This window comes from Larus michahellis, chromosome Z, assembly GCF_964199755.1.
Source record: "Larus michahellis chromosome Z, bLarMic1.1, whole genome shotgun sequence".
Classification (NCBI taxonomy): domain Eukaryota; kingdom Metazoa; phylum Chordata; class Aves; order Charadriiformes; family Laridae; genus Larus; species Larus michahellis.
The window spans coordinates 52,928,999-52,950,552 of NC_133930.1; the positions used below are offsets into that span (position 1 = coordinate 52,928,999).

Genomic DNA, 21,554 nt, shown 5'->3' on the forward strand with positions numbered 1-21,554 from the left:
TGCACAGTTTTTCTATTGCTGTCAGTTTTAACAGGTGTTTTTCTGAAGAGCCAAAATATTTACTCTAGCAAAAGGACTGGTAACAATCCAATATAAGTGTTAACTACATGAGGAAATTTACCGCTAGTTAAACTAGTTTATTGTTTTTCAGGTTAAGCTGGATGATGATTTCTAAAGAAATGTATGATGTATTACTACATCACAGTTTAAAAACAGAATTCTATCTTGACTCTGTCCTATTCTGAGCCCGTAAATGCAAAAATAATTCTGTATTTTCAGACAGCATTCACCATCAACAAGTAATGGCAAAGTCCCTTCAACCATTAACGCTATATTCCTTCAACCAGAGCTATAATGCCATAGCTACATAATTTTGTTACTACTATGGTTTTAGAATTTTAACAGGTTTTGCAGGCTAATCACCTCTTTTCAGAACTGTTCACTGTAATTCTTTTAAATAAATAATCACTAGCAATTGCCTCTTAAGTTTCTAGGTGTTCAATGATATACTGAGTTTGACCTACACATCCTTCTTTAGAATGGTATCTATCTTCCTTTTCCAAGGTCTATCTCTTCCACATTGCTGGGACTAGTAATCTTCGGCAGAAAGAAGAAATAAAATAGTGCTCCATGAAGGACTATGTGAAGTAATTAATCTCTGCTTTTTTTGGTCTACTGCTCTTCCATATCCCATCTTAAGGCTTTTAGACTATTAGAGGTTCAAGGACTTTTTAAGATTGGGGAATTCCATGCCAGACTTTACAGCAACCAAGTAGCTACTATTTCTGTTAGCAGTCTCAAGTGCATGAGACACTCCTTTATCAGTATTCCACCAAAAAAAAAAAAAAATACCACCTGTATATTCTACATTCACATTTCTGAAGCGATGATTTTTCAAAATCAAAGAGCCTGGAATACTCCTCTCTACAATCTCTACACTTGTGCCAGCGTGCTTGTGGAATCGTTTGATTGTCCCTCTTGCTTTGCTATGCCGTATGCATATTGGTCATTCTGCCCAAAACTCTTCCCACACCATGTACTAGTACGTGTATTCATGCCACCCTTCTTCGTCCATGGAGCCATCACTTCTGTATCGCCTGTATGCACACCGTGTGCTGTTCCTGCAGCCCTGCACAGGTCACCACCTATAAAACCAACCCTATACAAAACCAACACAACCTCCTTCAATGTATCTGTGTAAGTGGAAAAAGCACTCTGGGTATCACCCCGCGCACGTATTGGAACGCCCTGCCCACCGTTTCCCCCCAGGAACGGGATCGACCCCTCCACTGCCGCTCTTCCTCGTGTGCGCGCGCGGGCTCACCCCCTCTGCGCCTCTCAAGCCCACGGACACATTTACTGCCCCCGCGTGGGCTGTACCCTCCCGCTCCTCCTTTCTTCCACACGGCAGAGCGCCGCTCCCGCCGCGCACCCCCGGCAGACACCGGCACGCTGACGGGAGCGCCCTTCCGCCACGCAGCGCACGCCTGTGCGCGCAACCCTGGGCAGGGCCACTTCCTCCGGGGGCCTATCGCCTCCACGGGTGGGAGGCCAGTCCCTCAACACGCCCCCGAACACGCAAAGGTGCGCCCGTGCCCGTCCGTGGACAGCCCTCCCCTCCTCCCCGATCCCCACACGCGTACACGCCCGCGGCCGCTCTCTCCGCTCGCCGGCGGAAGACTCCCGCGCACATTCCGGTTTGCGGGAGGTACAGAGTCCGCCCCTCCCGCCCAAGACACAACCGCGCGCCCACGGCACGGCACGGCCCTCCCGCCGCGGGCCCACAGCCTCACGCCCCTGCCCGCTTCTCCCAGCACCCGCCCCCGCCGCGGCGCCCCAGGCGCGCGCACGCGCGCCCACCCCCAGCTCTTCCGGCCCGCTGACGCCCCCGCCACCCCACCCGCCACGCCGTTAGCCGCTCCCGCTCGGCAGCACGGCCTCAGCGGCCCCGGTCCCTCTGGAGGACTAGACACCCCGCGTAGGCCGGGCCGGGCCGGGCCGGCACAGCCCCGCTCCGCCGTCACCTCGCTGCGCGGTCACCTCACCCGGTGCCGAAGCCGCAGCAGCAGCGCTGAAGCCGAACGCATCAAAGGCCGAGCCAGACCCGCCCCCAGCAGGGCGGTCCCGCCCCGCCTCCGCGCGGGGCTAGTGGCTGGCGGCGGGGGTCGGGATGAGGTGTGGGGAGCCCCCCGGCGCGCCAAACGCCGCGCCGCACCCGGCAGTTCAGGAGCGGGGCCTTCCTTCGCTCCCGCCCCAGCACCGCGCACCCCGCCGCCGCAGGGCTGAGCGCGGGGGCTGCCCGTGCTGGTGTTTGCAAGGTCCTGCGCTGGTTTGCCTTCACGACGAGGGGCCGTGCCCGTGCGTCAGGACGGCCTCCTGCTGCCGGGTTATACGTGGAATAACCTGATGCAATGCGCATCAGAGCCATCCGGGTAAATCTGCTGAATGATCTTACAGCTCCAGTGGGCACCACCGTCATGTTTAAGAGCCTTCAAAATGAGGGCTGTCCGAAAACTGTGAGGTTGCCTGTGGGAGATGCAAAGCGAGGACGGACACGGCCCACAGCGAGAGGAGGTTGCCTGATGGTGCAGGATGTGATGAAGTACAGCCCCCTGTGGCTGGAGTTCCTGACGGTAGCTCATGAAGGGTTTCTGGGTGTGCTACAGAATTCTATGACTTTGGTGTTAATTCGGCCAACAATATCAGCATTTCCTTAAATCCTGTTGACTTCATTGGCATGTGACACAATCAAGAAAGCTGTTAATACCAGCTGTCAAGTATTGCTGATTGTCTCTGTGTTTCAGTTGATTTTAGAAGAGATGTGTTTTCTCACACTGGTTGTGTTTTGGGGTCAAAATGCTCTCTTACTAGTGAGAGTACTGTGACTTGGATCCTAGTTCAGTACCCTAGGCACCATGTGTAACAACAGCAACGTATGCCCACTATATTTTGGTATGGAAGCACCTAAATAAAACAGTTTTGGTAGCTGGTGTCACGCAATCCTAGTAAAATGAGAATTCAACCATTTTTCTCCCTCTGATAGATCTCATATTTGTGTGGCTGAAACCTGACAGTCTAATGTGGTAGGGCCATCTATCTGATCATGCTTGTGCCACATTCAGATGTTTGGCACCTGCACTCCAACATAGTTTTTCAGTCCAAGTTGTATCTTTGTTCATCCATATAATACATGAGGTGTCTTGAATCCCTTCTGCTTTTGCCCCCTACTGCTTATAAAAAATTAATCTTAATAGTGACTCCTGAGGCTGACATACCTAAAGGAAAATAGAGGGAAGGAATGGGAATGGTTGCATTCCTGTCCTTTACTAGGGAGAAGTTGACTTTTCTAGCTGTTACACATATTTGTTTAGAACAGCTTCGAGGAACAAATACTGAAGTCTTCAACTAAAGAAAGATCTTAAATAGGAGTTATGGCAATGTAATTTAAAAAGTAAAACACCTTTAAGACTTGCCCTTTGGAATTTAAAATTGCAAACTGACTATTTCCCAAGAGAGACAAAAAGAACATCTTATGGTGACGTTCAGAAAGTCCTCAGGCAGCTGTGGTCCAGTGAGTCATAGCTCCTCAAAGCCTCAGTGTTTTGAGAATATTGCAGCACACCCACTTCTCAAATTACTGGGGATCTTAACTTGAAATGCTGACCAGAGGTAGTAATAGCAACTGGAAGGCACCTTAGGTTCAATTCATGTCCCACTTAACTCGTTTTCATTGTTCTCTGCATTAGTAGATTTTCTTTATGCGTATTGCACATTGCTTAAGGACCTATGTGCATTCTGGAAATGTCATTATAAGTGAGTTTGTCTCGTCTCCTGTAAATGCTTTTGGGTTATGGTAAGCTCACTAGTATATCTACAGCTGGTTTCACAGAAGCAAAATGCTGAGGATGAGCCTAAATCATACCTGAGCACGAGTGTATGAAAGTGTGTATATATTAACAAATTCTGAATTATACTAGTACTTACACAGCTTGAAGCAACTACATAGTTAATTATTCTTACAACAGCATGAGTGCATCTCTTGATGTGTTTTTTTTCCAGAAATGTTTTAATGGTGTTTCAGCATCTTGCAGCACAAGCTGGAGAAGAAAGGGGAAAGTTTATGCTTCTTTTAGTTCTCCCCCACAGACCTCACATATTACATAAATAGGATGAAATTTATCATGTGTTACTGAGTGACGCCTGCCCCAAGTCTTTCCAGCAGAGAGACAAATGCTATCCAGAAAGATGAGACGGGAGGAGAAGCCTCACCCACAACCTGCCCACTCCAGTCAGCCTTACTCTTTGCTGCTCAAAATCTCTGATGACACTGTGAAGATGGCCTCCTGTCTTTGCCAAGCCCTGAGGCAGTACCGGGGCTTATTAAAGGAGTAAGGTCTCAGTGTTCACATTAATTCATTGTCCCCCGCCTCATCAAAAATAATCAGAAATGGCAACAGCCCTGCAGGGTCTAAACAGACACTAATACACAAGGTGCTGGTAAATGCTGGAGATGAGGAGCTTACTTCTTTCTAGAGAGGTCATGCTGCTTTGAACAGAAGGACCAAGATCATCTGGTTTGGTTTGCAGCTGGCTCAAAGATCAGACTCTTTGGAAATCCACCCTGAAAGAGGTGAAAGGGGCTAAACTGTGGCCTGACAAGGGATTTGTCAGTTCATGTCTACGGCCAGGAGATGGATAGTGTGGACAGAGTCAGTAGCATGTGGGGCTAAGCACTGTGTTACTTCTTGCCTCTTGAAACCAAAGGAATATGTCTTTTTAAATCAACATCTACATGAGGTGGAGCTTTAATTACTTCTTTCCTCAGCTCTTCATACCAGCTGCTGAGTGTAAGAAGGTGAAAACTTAGGCTAAGATTTTCAAAAGCAACTAGAAGCAGCTGCCCGTGTCAATTCTGTACTGCCCAGCCTCAAACACTTGAAAGCAACTTCAATTTTAAAGGTAAGGGTCATAGTGCTTTCAGAAGAGCAGGTCCTGCTAACACAGCCAAAATAATAACTTTTGAAGATTGTAGCACAGCAGTGCTCAGCTGCTGTGAATGCACTCCATTACGAATATCTCTTATAGGAAAAGACCAAGTAACACATACTGCATGATATAAGGAGAATATAAGCAGATACATGCAGTGGCGAAAGCATAACAAATTATTACCTTCCTGTATTTTCCTTTTTGTTCTTCGCAGTTAAAACTACCAGGTGAGCTGTGCAGTTAATAGTAACTGTAAGCAACCACAGCAGGGTGTTAGCTAGACCAGTATCACATCATAGGCTAGCAGCTTCTATCTGATGTTTCAGAGAAAGGGAAGAGATGGAGATAAGGCAATAACATAGATGCTACGCAAAGGGAAATTTGGGATTTTATTCTCTCCTCACCACAACATAGATAGCTCACATCTTTGGTCAGCGTGTCATGTTAACACAAAAAGAGGACCTGCACGTAGATGAGATTGTTAGGCACAGAATTCCTGGCCAAGAGACAGGAAATCCAAAACTATGTGAAATTCTGTGGTTTGTCTCGGGGAGGGTATGTGTCTAAAGAAAAGCAACGAAGCTGGTGAAGGGAGATGCCTTATGAGAAGCAGCTGAGGGAACTGGGGTTATTTAGCCTGGAGAAAAGGAGGCTGAGGGGAGACCTTAACACTCGCTACAACCACCTGTAGTGAGGTTGGGGCTGGTCTGTTTTCCCAAGTATCAAGTTGTAGGACAAGAGAAAATGGCCTCAAGTTGCACCAAGGGAGGTTTAGTATGGATATTAGGAAAAAATTGTTCACCAAAAGGGTTGCCAAGCATTGGAACAGGCTGCCCAGGGAAGTGGCTGAGTCACCAACCCTGGAAGTATTTAAAAAAAAGATGTGTAGATGTGGCACTTAGGGACACGGTTTAGTGGTGGACTTGGTAGTGTTAGGTTAACAGTTGGACTCAATGATCTTAAGGGTCTTTTCCATCCTAAATGGTTCTACAATTCTATGTTAAAATCAGGTAATCATGAATCAAAACTCCAGGTAACAAGTAGAGTTGTGAGTCTCATTGAAATAACTAGGAATTAGCTTAAAAACATCACAGGATTTTCTTTAGAGCTGCCAATGATCTATAACAGCCTCTTATTGGAAAGATGGCATATGCTGATGTCTGGTGTATTACGATATAACTGCATTTGCCTATATCCTATAAAATTTGAGTCAGGTTTCCAGTAACTAGCTAGAGTTGTGACATGTGATAGAAACAGGGTATGAAGAGCAACCTCTGTTGTAGAGGATTCCTTGGTCAGGGGTGAGGGGATGAAACAACATCCATCTGAAATCCATGAAAACCACTGGAAAGAGTGCAGGCAACCTCAACAGGATTTTTTTTTCAGTTTGTTCAATCTCTAACAACTTGAGCCTTTATCTTAATTTCAGCTGAAAAAAATCATAAAACTTTTCTTTCCCACTCCCTCTCTCTAAAAATAAAATAGTGGAATCGACACACTTTTTGCTGTCATCATGTGATTCACTCTGCTTGTGTGATCTGCTTAATCCTTCAAAAGGGTCTGTTTTCTTTACTTGGATTAAAAGCTCTTAAGGTTATGGTTTGTTTTCTTCTTCTGAAGCCCCACTCATGTTCAGTCCTGCTGGAATAAATATGATTGCCATTGCCGATCTTGGACATCAAAGATCCACTGGGGAATATGACACAGTTCACCATACCCAAGCTGTATTCAAACGAGTTGCTCTTGAACAACAATGGCAGCCTAGACCAGGGCGATTCTTGTGGTGGAATTCTTCCTCTTACTGTGCTGATGCCCATGCTGTGCATCTAAACCCCTTGATCTGTAGACAACATAGTTTACTTAAAACAACTTGGAGTATGTTCAAACAGGAATGAATAGGACTGCTGTACATACTCCGAGTATTTGGACAAAAGCCAGAGAGGAACCAACTTGATTGGATGCTGTAAGATTGTAGGTAAGAAAAGTGAGTAAGTTTGCCAAATACCAGATCCCAGTTTCCACCTCAGCTACAGGTGGGATAGTTATTTGTTATGCATACTTGGTTGAGGAAACCATGCAGAAAAACAGCCAAGTTATCTGGAGGCAAGTGGCTATCATACGTGAAAGACCAGAAAGCAAGTTCTGTTAAGCTTTCTTAGTTCTGGTCACTTTGGGCTTTCATTCCAATAACAAGTTGTTTATATTTCTTTAAAGAGGCAGGTTTGCAGGACTGAGCTTAATTCTTTTATCCAACTTTCAGTGGAAGCTAAACCTACATAATTTCTGTTTCATTCCTACTGTATGCTCGCAATTTTAAAGATGGAAGATACCAAAATTACCATGTTCCAGCAGTGCTATGGTTCTAATCTAGTATTCTGCTTGCGCCCATCAGCCCTCTGCCCTCAGTCCAATCTTCCTTTCAGTGGGTACAATGAGATTAAGGGTGGACTGTGTTGTCTGTCCAGAGAGGAGCAGTTGCGCATGGGAGTCTGGGAGTGCTTGCGAGCTCTAACAAAGGCACAAGGGCTGTGCTGGCTCGGAGAGGAAGTCCAACAGGCCAGAAGCTGGGAAAAAAGGAAGGGGCAAGCCAGAAACAATCATGTAGTGATAAGACTGCCTAATTTTTCCATTTAAAATTGACAGGCAGTGTTGAAAGTTAAGTGGCTGCCAGTAAGGAAGAATACTGCATCAAACTCTAGTGTCCTGTCACTATTAATAAATACCTCCTGTGTTGCGACCAGGTCTAGAAGTTCCTATTTGCTCTTCTTGTACAACTAGTATCTCTTTTTTACATCTTCCTTATCCCTTCTGAGCCTCTGTGGCATCGTACTTGCATGCAGCTGTGTTTTCAGTGTGACTGCTGGCTGACAAATATTTGAAATATTATGTCTTCAGTGTTAATTCCTAATTTCTAATTTTAAGGAGTAATAATGCTAACATATAATTATGTAGAAAATCTATTAAGCAGAGATCTAATGTCAGGACTAAAGAATAATAATGGTAAACATGTATTTCCACCTTTTTTCCATATTAAAATAATGTGCTTTGTGTGTAGTTTGTGGACTTTGGCTATTAACTGCACTAAGACAAAAAATGACGAAAGAAGAAAATTTGACTGTAAAGATGGTTACAGTACAAACATATAGTCAGTTTACAGTTTCAAAGACAGATGAGGAAATTTTGGGAGACAGAGAATATAAAAAGGGCAAAGAAGAGTAGCTGTGGCTGTTCACTAAGCAAAGGGTAAATCCTCCTGTTTTGGAAGTTTGTAACACACTAGGTATCATTAGCTGAGTTTTTCAAATGTCTTCTTTAAATGTGACTTTTAGACCAATCTTAAATCCTAAACTATTACATGGCTATTAGAATTTCCTGAAGCCATTTCAGATTTTTCCTTTGAAGAAGTTTTCTGAGATGTAATGGAAGGCTCAAATGCCAGTCAAAACTACAGTGTTTTCTGTACCAGGCATATACACAAAAGTATGTCTTTGTTTTTAATTCTAGGTCAAGAATAAAACATTCCCATTTTTTTGTCTGGAGTATCTATAGCTCTTATTTTCATCACCAGTGATCTCCAGAAAGAGTTTTGTTTTTCCTAACAAGAAACAAAAGTCAAGGAAAAGTAAAAACAAGCACAAAATTTTAAAAGAGGAACTATCTCTAAAATGTCCATAGAAAGCCTGCAACCAACAAACCTTCTGTAAATATGCTTTACTTGGACAGGAAGCCAGGACCTTGTAAATGATGAGGAGCAAATCTTTGGAGTTCAGGATGACATTTAGGAAAGAAAAAAAACCTCACATGTTAAATGGCCATTTACTTCTTTCCCTCCTTCTTTTTGATACTTATCTGGAAAAAAGTCATGTGAAGAGTCAGCTGGTATTCTGACTTAACCTTCAGGATAGTCTGATTTTCTCAGCTGGATTTGCTATCCATGTTCTTTTATTGAAGTTTTGATTTAGTACTAGATGTTTTAATGAAAGATGGTCCAGAATTACAAAGAAATAAAAGCAACTGCTAAAATATTCCCTGATTTGCAGGAAGTGCAACTCTTTTGATAGATGTTCTAACTTCAACACACATGTCCATAGGCTATACCGGGTCCCTCTGCTAAAGACCATACACCATTGAGAGACTAGCAGTCTATTTTCCCACGGCCCTCTATGTTCTAGGATGTAGGAGGTTACTCAAAATCGTGTGGTTACAGATCACTTTCTGACTGGCCTGGCTGCTGAGGCAGTATTTATGAGAAACTCAGCCTGAATGTCACTGCTATTTCACTAGTGAGATTCCATGTTGCAAGAGGCGCTCTCTCTGACTTTTCTTGTGCTTTCTGAAACCTCGTTGTGTATCTCTGAAAGGCAGTTATGAAATACTAACATTATGTAGCATGCTCTTATGCCTGTATTCTCTCATACAAAGTTCTATGATCCATCTCAATCTTTTACGATGAAATTGTAAGAAAAAGCATCCAATTTAAACAGGATTTTCAAAAGGACATTTTGTATTTTCAAAGCTAAGTACTTACAGGGAAAATCACTATGATTGGCTTCTACCACATGGTTTATGGCAAAGATTGCAGGGATCCTTGACGGCCATTAAAATGCCCGTTCCCTGAGCAGCACAGTGTTGATGGGAATCTCCTTAATTACTCCCCCTAGTGTGGGCTGCCAACATTTTATTAGCTAAAGTTCTCCAGGCTACAGATAGATTTAACTGTGATATGCTGAAGGACCAATACAGCAGAGGTGAGAAATCTTCTGGTAGAAGAGTGCTACCAAGTCAAAAAAGTCCATTTAGTTTTTGTGTACAAGCATTCTAATTTAAAGCCTTGGGGGACATGCAACCATTCTATAATTTCCATTGTCACCCTTGATTTTCTTAATATGAACGAGGAGCTTTGTTAATTTTCATTTCTGTCCCTAAGTTGGTTTACTCTTTAGTATCTGATGTACTTACACGGTGTCGCATTTGGGCTTAGAGAACCATAAAGAAACACTGCTACAAGAGGGAAAAGATGTTGTCAATTAATTCCTAACTTAAAAATAAGCACAATGGACATATTTTCAGTGCTTGTTGAAAATCCATGTGTTTAAAAAATTCTAAGTCCTAGATGCATGCCTTCATTGGAGAATATCCAAGGTGATGATATATATTTCTCAACACCTCCGGATCTCAGGGCGAGCTGAAGCCAAATTTGAAGTCAAGGCTGGCTGGGAGGCAAGAGGAAAGGGAGGATATGTAAAGAAGCACTTCAGAGAAAGAGGGATTTCCAGTTGATATGGTAAGACATTCGGATTCAAATGGAACAGGCCATCTTTGCATAATAGGCACACACCTTTTGTTTTGTTTTTTGACAGACATCACCTCCAATGCCTTTACACATCTTTTCCTGATTCCTACCGTATCCCCTGGTAGCTTAAAACAAATGTCAGGGAGTCACAAAACCTGCTCTACAGGCGTAGCAAAGTGAACAGCTTGGGGCAACAGCATCAGCAGAACTACTTCTGGCAGTGGGAGTGCTGGCCAAGGGGCAAAGACTCGGGATTACCCCTGGGAGGCTTGCCTGGCTCTTTGCCCCTCTCTCCAATGCCACCTTCCCAACCTTTATGGATTTGCTGTCCTCCTCCTCCCCGCTGCATGCCTCTCCTCTGCCTTTCCCTCAATGTTGCATTTACTTCACTTGTTAGCTGAATGCCTTATGAGAAAGCTTACTTAAAAAATGACCCCACAGAGCCCAAGCGCCCTTGTTACCCTTCCTGCATTCGTGTCTCTTCTCCCACCCCCCTGAGATGTGAATCCTTTGAGGGTCCATGCTTTTCCTCCCACCGTGCCTGTGTAGCACCTGGCATGGTGGAGCCATCCCTCATTGCCAGTGGTACATCAGCAAAATAAAACCAATTAATAATCCTAAAACCCTGCCGAAACCACCCTCCAGGTAGTATTCCAACGTGGGTGAGTTCAAATCCGATCTCTCATCTCCCACGTAACAGGCAAAGAAGTCACAGTGACAAGGAACAGCGTGCTACCTTTGGGAAGGTCACCAGCTCCCCACAGCTTGCTATGGACTGAATAATGGAAAGAGAATCCACGCGGAACGGGCACAAATGGGCAACCATTTAGCACCGTTCTCCGTAGAACTTCTAAACGCCGAGCACGTTAGCCGGCACGGCCGCAAATCCCGCATACCGACTGGAGAAACGGAGGGACAGAGACCGGTCCCGCGCCCGCCCTGGAGACGGCACCTGCCGTGACACCCTCGCCCAGCGGGCAGGGAGCTCCCTCCCGGGGCTCGCCACACGCCGGGGGCCGCCTTGCCCTCCCCCGCCGGGCTGCCCTCGGCCGGGGCACGGGCTGGGGGAACACCGTCTCCCCCGAGGCTCCCTCCGGCAGCCCCCGCTCGGCGGGCAAGCCCGCAGGCGGTCCTCCGCCCGCTCCGCCGAGCCCTCCCCCCTCGGGACTCCCGCCGGCGGCGGGCGAAACCGCTGACTTACGTGGGGGCCACGGGCAAGCGGCTCCCGGCGCGCTGGCGCGTTGGTCCCCATGGCGGCCAGCGGGTCCCCGACACCCAGCCGCTCGCCGCGCGGTTCTACCGCTGCCAGGCCCGGGCCGCCGAGCCGCCACGGGAGCGGCACCCGGGGCCGGGGCCACGGCGGGACCGCCCCGCGCCTCAGGCACCGCCTCTGCCCGCCGCCGGGCGGGGACGGCTCTCGGGGGTGGGTGTCGCCAGAGGGGCGAGGGGCGCCGGGGTTCTGCTGGGACTTCCCGGCTCTTCCCGGGATGAGCCCGCGCTGGGGGTCGTCAGGCGTGCGGGGGACCAAGGCCGTGCCCGTATCCCTGCAGGGGTCTGCGTTCAGGGTGCCCCGCCTGTTCGGCGGTGTTGCCTCCTGGTGTGCTCCTGTGTCTCCGGGAGCCATTTCCCTGCTGCGTACCACCTGTGCGCTCGCAGCAGCTAGGAGATGCAGGCAGCCTTACTGCTGCTGAGCCTACTCTGTGGATATTACCAGCTGGTATCAACGACACCTTCTGTTTTTAACATTGCCCGGGCTACACAGATCCATTCAGAACAACAGCAACCTGCAGCTGTCTGAAGGCAAGGTGCTTGGGAGGCGTGTGTGGCACCTGCATCAAAGAAGCAAGTCTGCCAAGTACGGGTCTGGAAGACAGCAGCAGCTGTAGAAGCCTGGTTCCAGCTTCTTCTTGGCTTCACATACACCATTTCAAGGCTGTGTCTTGCTGTGGCTTGTTTGCAGCTGTACCTCAGACCCCTTTCAGGTACATGTTTGCTGTTTCCCAAAGGAGCCCTGCAGTCACCCGTCTCACATAGGGCCAAGAGTTGCTGTAGGCACCCGTGTGACCCCTGACTTTCAAGGCCATCTTGGAGCACTTGCAGTTCTTCCCTAACTGTCTTTTGATTTCTGATACGTGCACCTTAGTGTTTGTAGAGAAATTATTTGTCTCCAGCCACTTTCTCCTTTCTTGCTTCTTTTCCCTGAAGCACACACATTCAACCTAACATATAACTTTATAGAAGAAGCACTCCAGTAAGCAGGTCAGAGTACAGCATCTGTTAATTTTACTGATTAACTCTTCCGCTGTGGCCAGATTTATGCCAATACACAAACAATTCAACAGTAGTGGCCATGACTATTGCTGAGAATTTTTCAACTTGGGATCAACATGTTATACTGATATCTGTTTTAATTCATCCCTTTATAGCCATGGCAATTTATAATTTTTTGCATTCTGTTAGCACAGTGTGTTTCTAGCTGCTCATTTTATCCTGTTATATATCTACGAGGCAGGCTGCTAAATAAAGGATCAGAAGAAAAGGAAGAACAATAAAGCAGCAACAAAAGACTTCAAAAGAGCGGGCACTTGTAGAATCAGAGAAAAAGGAGATACTTTGTTAGTTTGCTGTGAACCGTATGTTGCAATTTCCCCCCCTTTTTTTCACACACATATCTGCATGATTCTTCTCTCACAATGTATTTTAACTGAGAGTTAAAAATCTGTGAGTTCTTCTGCTGTTTAGTTCTCTTCTTTCTTTGTCTTGGAAAAATACCTTATTTTTTTCTGCCTGCAATCTAATCTGAAATCCGCCAGTGTTACACTGTGTTCTACTGAAGTCGCATCCTACACACACGTTTGCAGCTCTTACTGCTTCTCAGCATTGAAACATTTGCTTAACAGATTTTCTTCTCCCAGGACTGCATTATGCATGTGTATATGTGTATGCATACACATAAATATATATGCAGGTATATGTTTCTTAAACAAGTTTGCCAGTTGTGGAAGATTTCTGAAAACAATGTATTAAAATTTCCCTGTATCAGATATTTGGCTTCTAAAATTTCTCCATTGTTGACAAAAAAGGACATTAGATTTCGAGCCTGAAGCTCTGTTTTCCCCTGGGATAACACTACATAGAAAGAAAAGCCCAGATTCCCTTGGGCTTCCCCTAGCCCAATTCCCTTCTTATTGTACTTTTCCACTTTAGCAAACATTTGTCATCCTGCTTCTGCAAACCTCACTGATCATTTGTCTGGCATGGGACCTTTACTTCCTACTCTCCTGATGATTAATATACTTCCACAATGATGGGCCTTTGTTTTGGATTAATACTAATGCAAGTTCATTTACTTAACTCAATTGTTCCTTTAGTACTGTATTACGTAGCCCTGTGGAAAATTTAAGTCTGCCAGTAACTGTGTCTGCTGGACTACTTCATGTTAACTTTACCTCCCAGCATAAGATCTCTGTCTTTTGCTTTTCCTGAAACTTTGCAAAAGCGGGAACCCCAGAGCATGGGATGTTGGCCTGAGACATTCTTGAATCTGCTCTAAAAGCTAACCAAAGGCCTTCAGAAAAATGAGCTCACTTGAGTGCTTGTAGGTACAGTGAAGTCTTCTTGTCCTGGTTCCCTGTGCCCCATGAATTGTACTGGTGCTTTCTCCAGTATGCAGAAAAACACAACCACAGGCTTTGGAGGTGCAGTAAAGTACTCCCAAGGTGTCTGGGGTTCTGCACCAAAGTAGTGTGAACTGCTCAGTGTTGTGTGCTTTTGTCTTGGCTTCCCTGGCTGAAAGGTCACTGTTACTCTCAGGCAGGCTTTACAAACATATCTGTATAGGCATGGTAAGACATAGTTGTAAGGCTTTAAGCAGGAGGGATGGCTGGGGGACACATAAAATGAACCTTTGACAGGGTTTTCCCTCACTATCCCTGTTGCTCAAAGTAGTAACAGGTAATTTCTGTGATATGTTCACCAGTTCTCTGCACAAATGACAAACATAGGAGAGGGTTGTATTCTCCCTAACCTTGACTGGGCTTGTGAGTCACCTAAGAATGTACAAGTTATTTGGGCCTAATTGAGAGCATGCCTTCTCAGGCAAAACAGACCTTCAGGTGCCATATCTGGCCTCTACTTCAGGGAACAAGTCTTGGTAAGACATTATTGCCCAAAGTCCACTCAGTCTACAGTCTATCAAATTATTACATTTGTAATAACACTTTGATAATTTTTTATCAATGTGGCAGAAGTTTCACTTCCTCCCCCTTTTCCCGCCATTTGATCAGACCAGTTGCTTGGGAATGGGGATAAGCCCAGTGAACGGGGGTGTTTTTCTGAGGAACAGGCAGCTCAGTGAACTCAAACTGTGCTGCTTGCATTGCTGGCCAGGTTGGGCAGCTGGCACACAGCTGACACCTACCCTGGCTGTCTGGTAATGAGAGGGGCGAAGAAAAAGCTCAGATTCAGTTGTGTGGGATATTAAAGTGAGTGATATAGTGGTATATAGGATATACAATGATAGCTTCAAACGTTGACACCTGTTCTCCGTGTTCCTCCACTGCCCTTTCCTATTGGAAGGCAGGTAGCACCACCATTTCCCTGCTAATTTTGCCTGGAGTTCCAACAGCGTCTTACAGGTTCACTTGATGTCCGTTTTGCAGTTTATACAGTCTGAAGTCCTCCGCCCTGCCCAAGTGACAAGGCATTGGGCATGGAGGAAACTGAAATACGGACCTGTAAGTTTTGTAGAAGGTTTTTTTCTGCTCCTGTGTAGCTGGTGTTGCAGGAAGCTGAGAGTAAATGTTAACTCCTCTGACCCCTTCTAGAATCTACTTACTTCTCTGTGCTTTTGGTCAAGGAGGGATAGAAGGCACTTTTCAAGCGATCTCTGATTAAACAATTAATCTTGCTATACTAGCTTTTCTTGTTCTACCCTCCTCTTCATCCTTTTCTTTGCCTTCAGGCTGTTCCTGTGAAAATGGCATGTGAACAAAATCCACTCAGAAAAGACAGACACTCTTATGTAGTTCATGCGGGCTCAGTTACAAAAATGTTGCTACAAACGCCACAGGGATTCAGTATAACAATTAGGACAGTAAAGTTACAGAAGGAGAAAGGAAGGGTCTGAACTTCCAGAATGACACAAAAAGAAGTGGTTTCTTCCAGCCACTGCAGTGAGGGGCTGTGGACTCCTCAGGACAGCTGGGGCCCTCCACTGGCCCTTCTCATCCCCTGTGCAAGAGCCTGGCCAGATAGTCTGAAAAGGGCACCCTGGGCCCACAACAGTGGGGACTCTGGGTTTAGAGGAGGTGAATGAGAAAGCTCTGTGTGGAAAAACCCTAGGCTTGCAGGCTTAATAAGACCCAGTATCTTGTTCAGAATCAAAAGGATGATAAATATTAGCTTACTCATATTTAAAAAAGGTCAAAGCTCCATCCGTCCAAGGGTGTTAACTATCTTTACCAAAGGCAGTTGCGTTTCCCTAGCTAGTGGCATACAATGTGGTGAATGGCTAATACATTTAGTTAGCCACAAATCATTGAAAGTAAAACCAACAGCATCTGAAATATAATAGCATCTCTCTGCTACCAGGAGCAAAACATCACATTTATTTACATGTCCACAGCCTGTTCCAACCCCCAGTGAAATCAGATCTTACTCCTGGGTCAGGTTTTGGCTAAATCCTCTGTTGTAATCCCAACAATGTGGTTGTATGTAATAAGGTTCTCAGAGTAATGGTTTAGTACACAAGCTTTGCGGTGCCAGAGGAAAGCATGTTTACTCCTGCTTTTCTAATTTCAAAAGCTTCAAGCTTGTGAAGCTGACTGAAGATCCTGTTGGACCTGCAGGATCCTGCAAGGTTCAAGGAAGTATTTATAATGGTGGTTATCTTCTGACTATTCCGACATCATTGGACTACAATCCCTGCTACATTCTTGTGATGCAGGATTCTGGGGAGCACTAGGTTTATATAGCTAAATAGGTACGGAGGCAGGCTGGAGGTAGGATTCATTTGAGATGGCATGGGCTGTTTACCTAGAAAAAAGAAGGTCCCATCTGGGGTCCCATTTTGCTTAGAGGTTTTTAGCCAGGATTACAGATCCTGAGACCTTGGTGACTCATATTGATGCTTGCCCTGGTTCTAGAAAAGGCAAATGCAAGCAACAAATATTTGCTCAAGGAAAGCTACATGAATTTCAAAATTCTCTAAGGAGGCCTGTAACCATATACAGGACTCATGAGGTATAATTAATCTTTCAGGAAATACATCCATGTGACTCTTAGGCCAGCTCACATGTGATTTTTGGTGAGAAAAAGTATGCAGAAAAGAGCACTTTGTTGTTTTGGAGAGAACACCACTGTTAGAGGATGGTCCTCAGACAACCTCTGCCCTTAACCAAACTTGAGGAAGGTACCTTTACCTGCCTTCTACTTCACTGCTGTCATGGGGTATAGCAGGGGGACCAGACAAGATCCAGCACTTTCCCATAAACTTGGTTTCCTGTTTATGAAGGGAGCACCATGCTCAGGTATCTGAGCACCAGCTCTGGCTGGTGGTCTGAGAGCTCCCTGTCGTGCCTTTTGTGACATAGCAGTGAGAGGCACAGAGTACTTCTGTTCCAAGACTCAAACGGGTGCCTGCTCTGAAGGTGGCTCATCCGTGTGGCAGCATTATGTCTAGGCTTGAAAGTTGCCCAGGAAAGATTGAGCCAGCTGCTCTAGTATGACCCTGACAACTTCTCACTCCCTGTCCTTGGTCAGAGCAGGGCAAACATGAGGTTTTCTTCCACAGCTGAAAATATCTGAGCAGCAGAGGACAACTAAGGATTGAGGTGTGCGTTTTTTGATTAATAGCAGATAGACAAGAGAAACAATATGCTTCTGTCAGAAAACAGCAGTGATCCAGATTGACATGGGTCTTTTCTCTGAAGAATGGTGGTCACTCCACGTTTAGCAATGACCCTCCTCCCAGCTCTATCTGGAAAGAGTCACACAAGCATAGACAGGAAACAGCCCTCCCCATATTGCTGATCTTGCGGTTTAACATTAAGTCCTTACTTCTATGTGAATGCACAGAAGGGTCTGAGTTATTGATGCCAGTGGATTTGTGCAGTTCCCACCACTTGAGAACGATCAAAAAACTTTCACTTTGGTCCCAAATAACAAACCAAAGACCCCAGAACACTGAAAATGCCTTTCATGTGCTACCAACAGTCAGAAAGCAGGTCTGCAGCTTCACTTTCCTGATCTGTGGTCAGTAAGCAATAACTGCCTCATTGCTTGCAAGGAAGGGTTTGGCCTCAGTTTTGCTGTTTGCTTATCAAGCACTGTAGGAATGAATTTGTTTAAATGTCCGTGAGACTGGGGGAAAGTCTGAAAGCAGGAGGACTTGGTTCTCTTCTTGTTGGAAGAGATTCAGGTTAGGAAATACTTAGTAAATTGGACATACCTAAGGCCATAGGCCTTGATGAGGTGCACCCATGAATGCTGAGGGAGCTGGCAGATGTCATTGAGAGGCCACTCTTGATAATCTTTGAACGGTTGTGGTGATTGAGAGAGGTTCCTGAAGACCGGAGGTAAGCAAATGTCACTCCTGTCTTCAAAGAAGGCAAGGAGTACCCAGGGAATTACAGGCCAGTCAACCCCATCTTGTTTCCTGAGAATATGGTGAAACAACTAATCCTGGAAACTATTAATTCCTGTAAAGAAGGTGATTTGGATTAGTCAGGGTGGATTTACAAAAAGGAAGTCCTGCTTAATGAAGCCGATAGCCTTCTATGATAAAATGACTGCCTTGGCATATGAGGGGAGAGCAGTAGATGTTGCCTACCTTGACTTCAGTAAGGCTTTTGACACACTGTCTCCCATAAGATCCTCATAGAAAACGATGATGTATGGGCTTGATGAGCAGACAGTGAGGTGGACTGAAAACTGGCTGTACAGCCAGGCCCAGATGGTGGTGATCAGTTTGAGTCCAGTAACTAGTGGTGCACTCCAGGAGTCAATACTGTTTCAACATCTTCTTTAATGATCTGGATGATGGACAGAGTGCACCCTCAGCAAGTTTTTTGATGACACCAAATTGGAAGGAGTGGCTGATACATCAGAGGGTCATGCTGCTGTCTAGTGTGACCTTGACCTCATACAGTTCAGCAAAGGGAACTGCAAAGCCCTGCACCTGGGGAGGGATAACACCATGCACTAGTATATGCTGGAGGCCAACTGACTGGAAAGCAGCTTTGCCAAAAAGGACCCGGGGTCCTGGTGCACACCAAGTTAAACATGAACCAGCAATGTGCCCTTGTGGCAAAGTAGGCAAACGGAATCCTGAGCTACATTAGGAGGAATGTTGCCAGCAAGCTGAGAGAGTGATCTTTCCCCTCTTTTCAGCACTAGTAAGATCACACCTGGAGTACTGTGTCGAGTCCTGGGCTCCCCCTGTACAAGAGAGATATGGAGCTACTGCAGAGAGTGCAGCGAAGGGCCACAAAGATGATGAAGGGCCTGGAGCATCTTTCATATGAAGAAAGGCTGAGAGAGCTGGTACTCAGAGAAGGCTCAGGGGAGAATCTCATCACTGTGTACCAGTATCTGAGGGAGTGAGAGAGTGTAAAGAAGAGGCAGCCAGGCTCTTTTCAGTGATGCCCAGTGGCAGACAATGGGCAGAAACTGAAACACAGGAGATTCCCTCTGAACATCAGGAAACACTTCTTTGCTGTGAGGGTGACTGAATGCTGGCACAGGTTGCCCAGAGAGGTGATGGAGTCTCCTTCCTCGGAGGTTTTCAAAAGCTGCCTGGACATAGTTCTGGCAACCAGCTTTAGGTGGTCCTGCTTGAGCAGGAGCGTTGGACCATATGACCTCCAGAGATTGCTTCCAACCTCAGCCACTCTGTGATTCTGTGATAGATATTGTCAAGTATTGAAGACATGCAAAAGATCCTACAGGTCATGTGCTGGCAGCTGAAAGCCATAAGGGATGCTTAAAGGCCTCTAAAATTATATCAGACACCTATCTTAAAATGTCTGAATTGCTCCTTGAGTGTGTCTTGGCAGTAACTTCTCTGCAGAGCAAACCTGTTCCACTCATTGGTATCTGTTGAAGGGCAGGGCAGGATGTGGATCCTGTTGAAGAGGAAGAAGGTATTTGACTTAAAGGTGTTGGTTCCTTTGGTGTCTCAAATGACGCATTGCAGAAATTCCTGCATTTTTTTCCCCAGCATGAACTTTTTCCAGTGGTTTGGTTTGTTGTTTTTTTTTTTTTTAATTATTTTTTTTATTCTGTGTTTTTTTTTTTTCTTGGTCAGGTTTTGATTCTATTGTTTAGTGCTTTGGATCCTTGTAGGACAAGGTGTGTGTTTAGCTTTTATGGTGTCAAGGGACAATTTGAAACATGTGGCTGAACGAATCAAGGTAGAAAAGGCCTGGGAGCCTAAATACCTTTATAGATCTGGGCCTTGCTGCTTGATACTTCAAAGGTGGAGAGTACAGCCTTGGTGGTGCTGAGCCAAGTGCCTGGGGCTTAGTGCTCTTGAAGAGAAGGTCTGAGCCAGGAGACTTTGATAGAAGAGTTGAAATCATGGTTGGGCACTGGTGTCTTTAAGCTGAGAGGCTAGGCTTGGGATCCATTTGGGATTTGGGCTGTGCAGGAAAAAAAACCTTTATTGATGAGAGAAAATTTCAAGGATTGTACTACAGCTGCTGACAGGCACACAATCTTTCCATCCTAGATCACCTGCCATCTCATCCTGCCTGTTTATGACTATAAACTAGACTAAACCAGAAAGCTACTGGAACAGATACCATTGTACTGGATTATTCTTTGTGCAGAAACTTAGATCTTTGATTGATTTGGGCTTTTTTCTGGTGCAAACTATGATGCCTTGCTTTGAAAGCTATGAAAGACTACGAAAGCAAAGGACAGGCTTGCTTTCATGACCATTTTCTACTGTTGGATCAGTGCCAAAACCAGAAGGTCTAATTCTGTCATGGGAGTTTAAGTGAGGATCTGAAATGTGTTGGATGGGAAATGTACTGAATCTACACCTCCAACAGATCTTTGAAAATTCAGGGGTGGGAAAACAAGCCCTAGATGATGCAAATTTCCCATATATAGTGGGTAGAGTAGGCATATTTGTGGGCATGACACCTATAATACAGCCAAACTCAAAGGAGTTAAGCAATTTTTCCTTTAAAGACAGAAAGACAGAGCCGTCTTCTTGCAAGTCACTATTCTTGCATTAAATGCAAGGGGACCAACACCGATTATACTGTGTGAGAGCAGTCCTGAAGGTGAGTTCCTACTTTATGTGTGAGATGAGCAGGGGACTGAGCAGGTCTTTCTGTTCTTGGCAAAGGTATTTGCAATGAGCTGCGTAGCTGACACTCTTCTACAAAGAAGAGACAAAGACTGCATACATGTTGAGGCTAGTTTTTTTGAGTTCACTACAAAAACAAGTGAGGTCCCTACTTATTTTAGCACGTTGCTCATCCAAAATTACCGGATGCTGTACCAGCAAAGTGCTTTGGCAACAGTGTAGCTCTGTGAGTAAACACGTCATACTTTTGCTCCAAGATGAAGATGTAGTATCCCAATATAAGCTCAGGCCTGTGAGACAGCTGAACCCCTCCTATGGTATTTGCTAGCACTGCTTTGTCAATACTATACAAAGGGCACACTCCTGCCCCACACAGCTGTGCTGATAGAAGTGCTGGTCTGAAGCTTCCTTCTGGGTCCTTCCTGTGCAGGCCTATGTCAGGAATTCACAGTACAGCTCCTCGCTGCAGCAGTTCACTCCACTGCTTTCATTCCCCTCCTCTGAAAGTCTGTTGAAACCCCTTCCTGTGGCAGAGTTGAAGAAACCCTAGCTCTGCAGCTGAACTGCCCTGTGGCTATGTGCAGCTGAGCTGTGGGAGATCTTCTCTGTCTGTGACAGGAAGACTCTGGAGGACATTCTGGTTTATGTTCTGTTCTCACTGGGTTTTTAATCCAAGTGAGAACTCTAGCAGGCTCCTTTCTTTAGGTGAGGCCAGCAGCCTAGCGTAGAGGGAGGATTTAGGAAGCAGAGATGTAGGGTATAAGTGACCTCTTTGCAAATTCTGTAGTGAAAGCCTACCTTATTGATTCCAGCAAGCTTCTCTGACACTGCTCTACAGAGCCAAGTACTGAGAGTCCTAAATCCCCCTCTAAACCTTCAAAAGAGACTCTCTTCCCAGTACCCCAGAGAGACTATCTTCATAGATGTCATGCATGCTTCTAGAAAGGGTAAAAAAGC

At 45.6% G+C, this 21,554-nt stretch overlaps 1 protein-coding gene across 2 annotated transcripts in view; it reads right to left on the reverse strand.

Moving 5' to 3' along the window:
• Positions 1-11,656, reverse strand: part of GNE (glucosamine (UDP-N-acetyl)-2-epimerase/N-acetylmannosamine kinase) — a 32,787-nt gene extending 21,131 nt beyond the window's left edge. The window contains exon 1 of one of the 2 annotated variants that reach the window (XM_074569900.1): positions 11,481-11,656. In XM_074569900.1, the coding sequence (XP_074426001.1) occupies positions 11,481-11,531 (51 nt within the window). In that variant the 5' untranslated portion in view covers positions 11,532-11,656. Of the gene's footprint in view, positions 1-2,045; positions 2,287-11,480 lie in introns of those variants that run through there. The other variant, XM_074569904.1, reaches the window with a different exon arrangement.
• Positions 11,657-21,554: the final 9,898 nt, after the last annotated feature.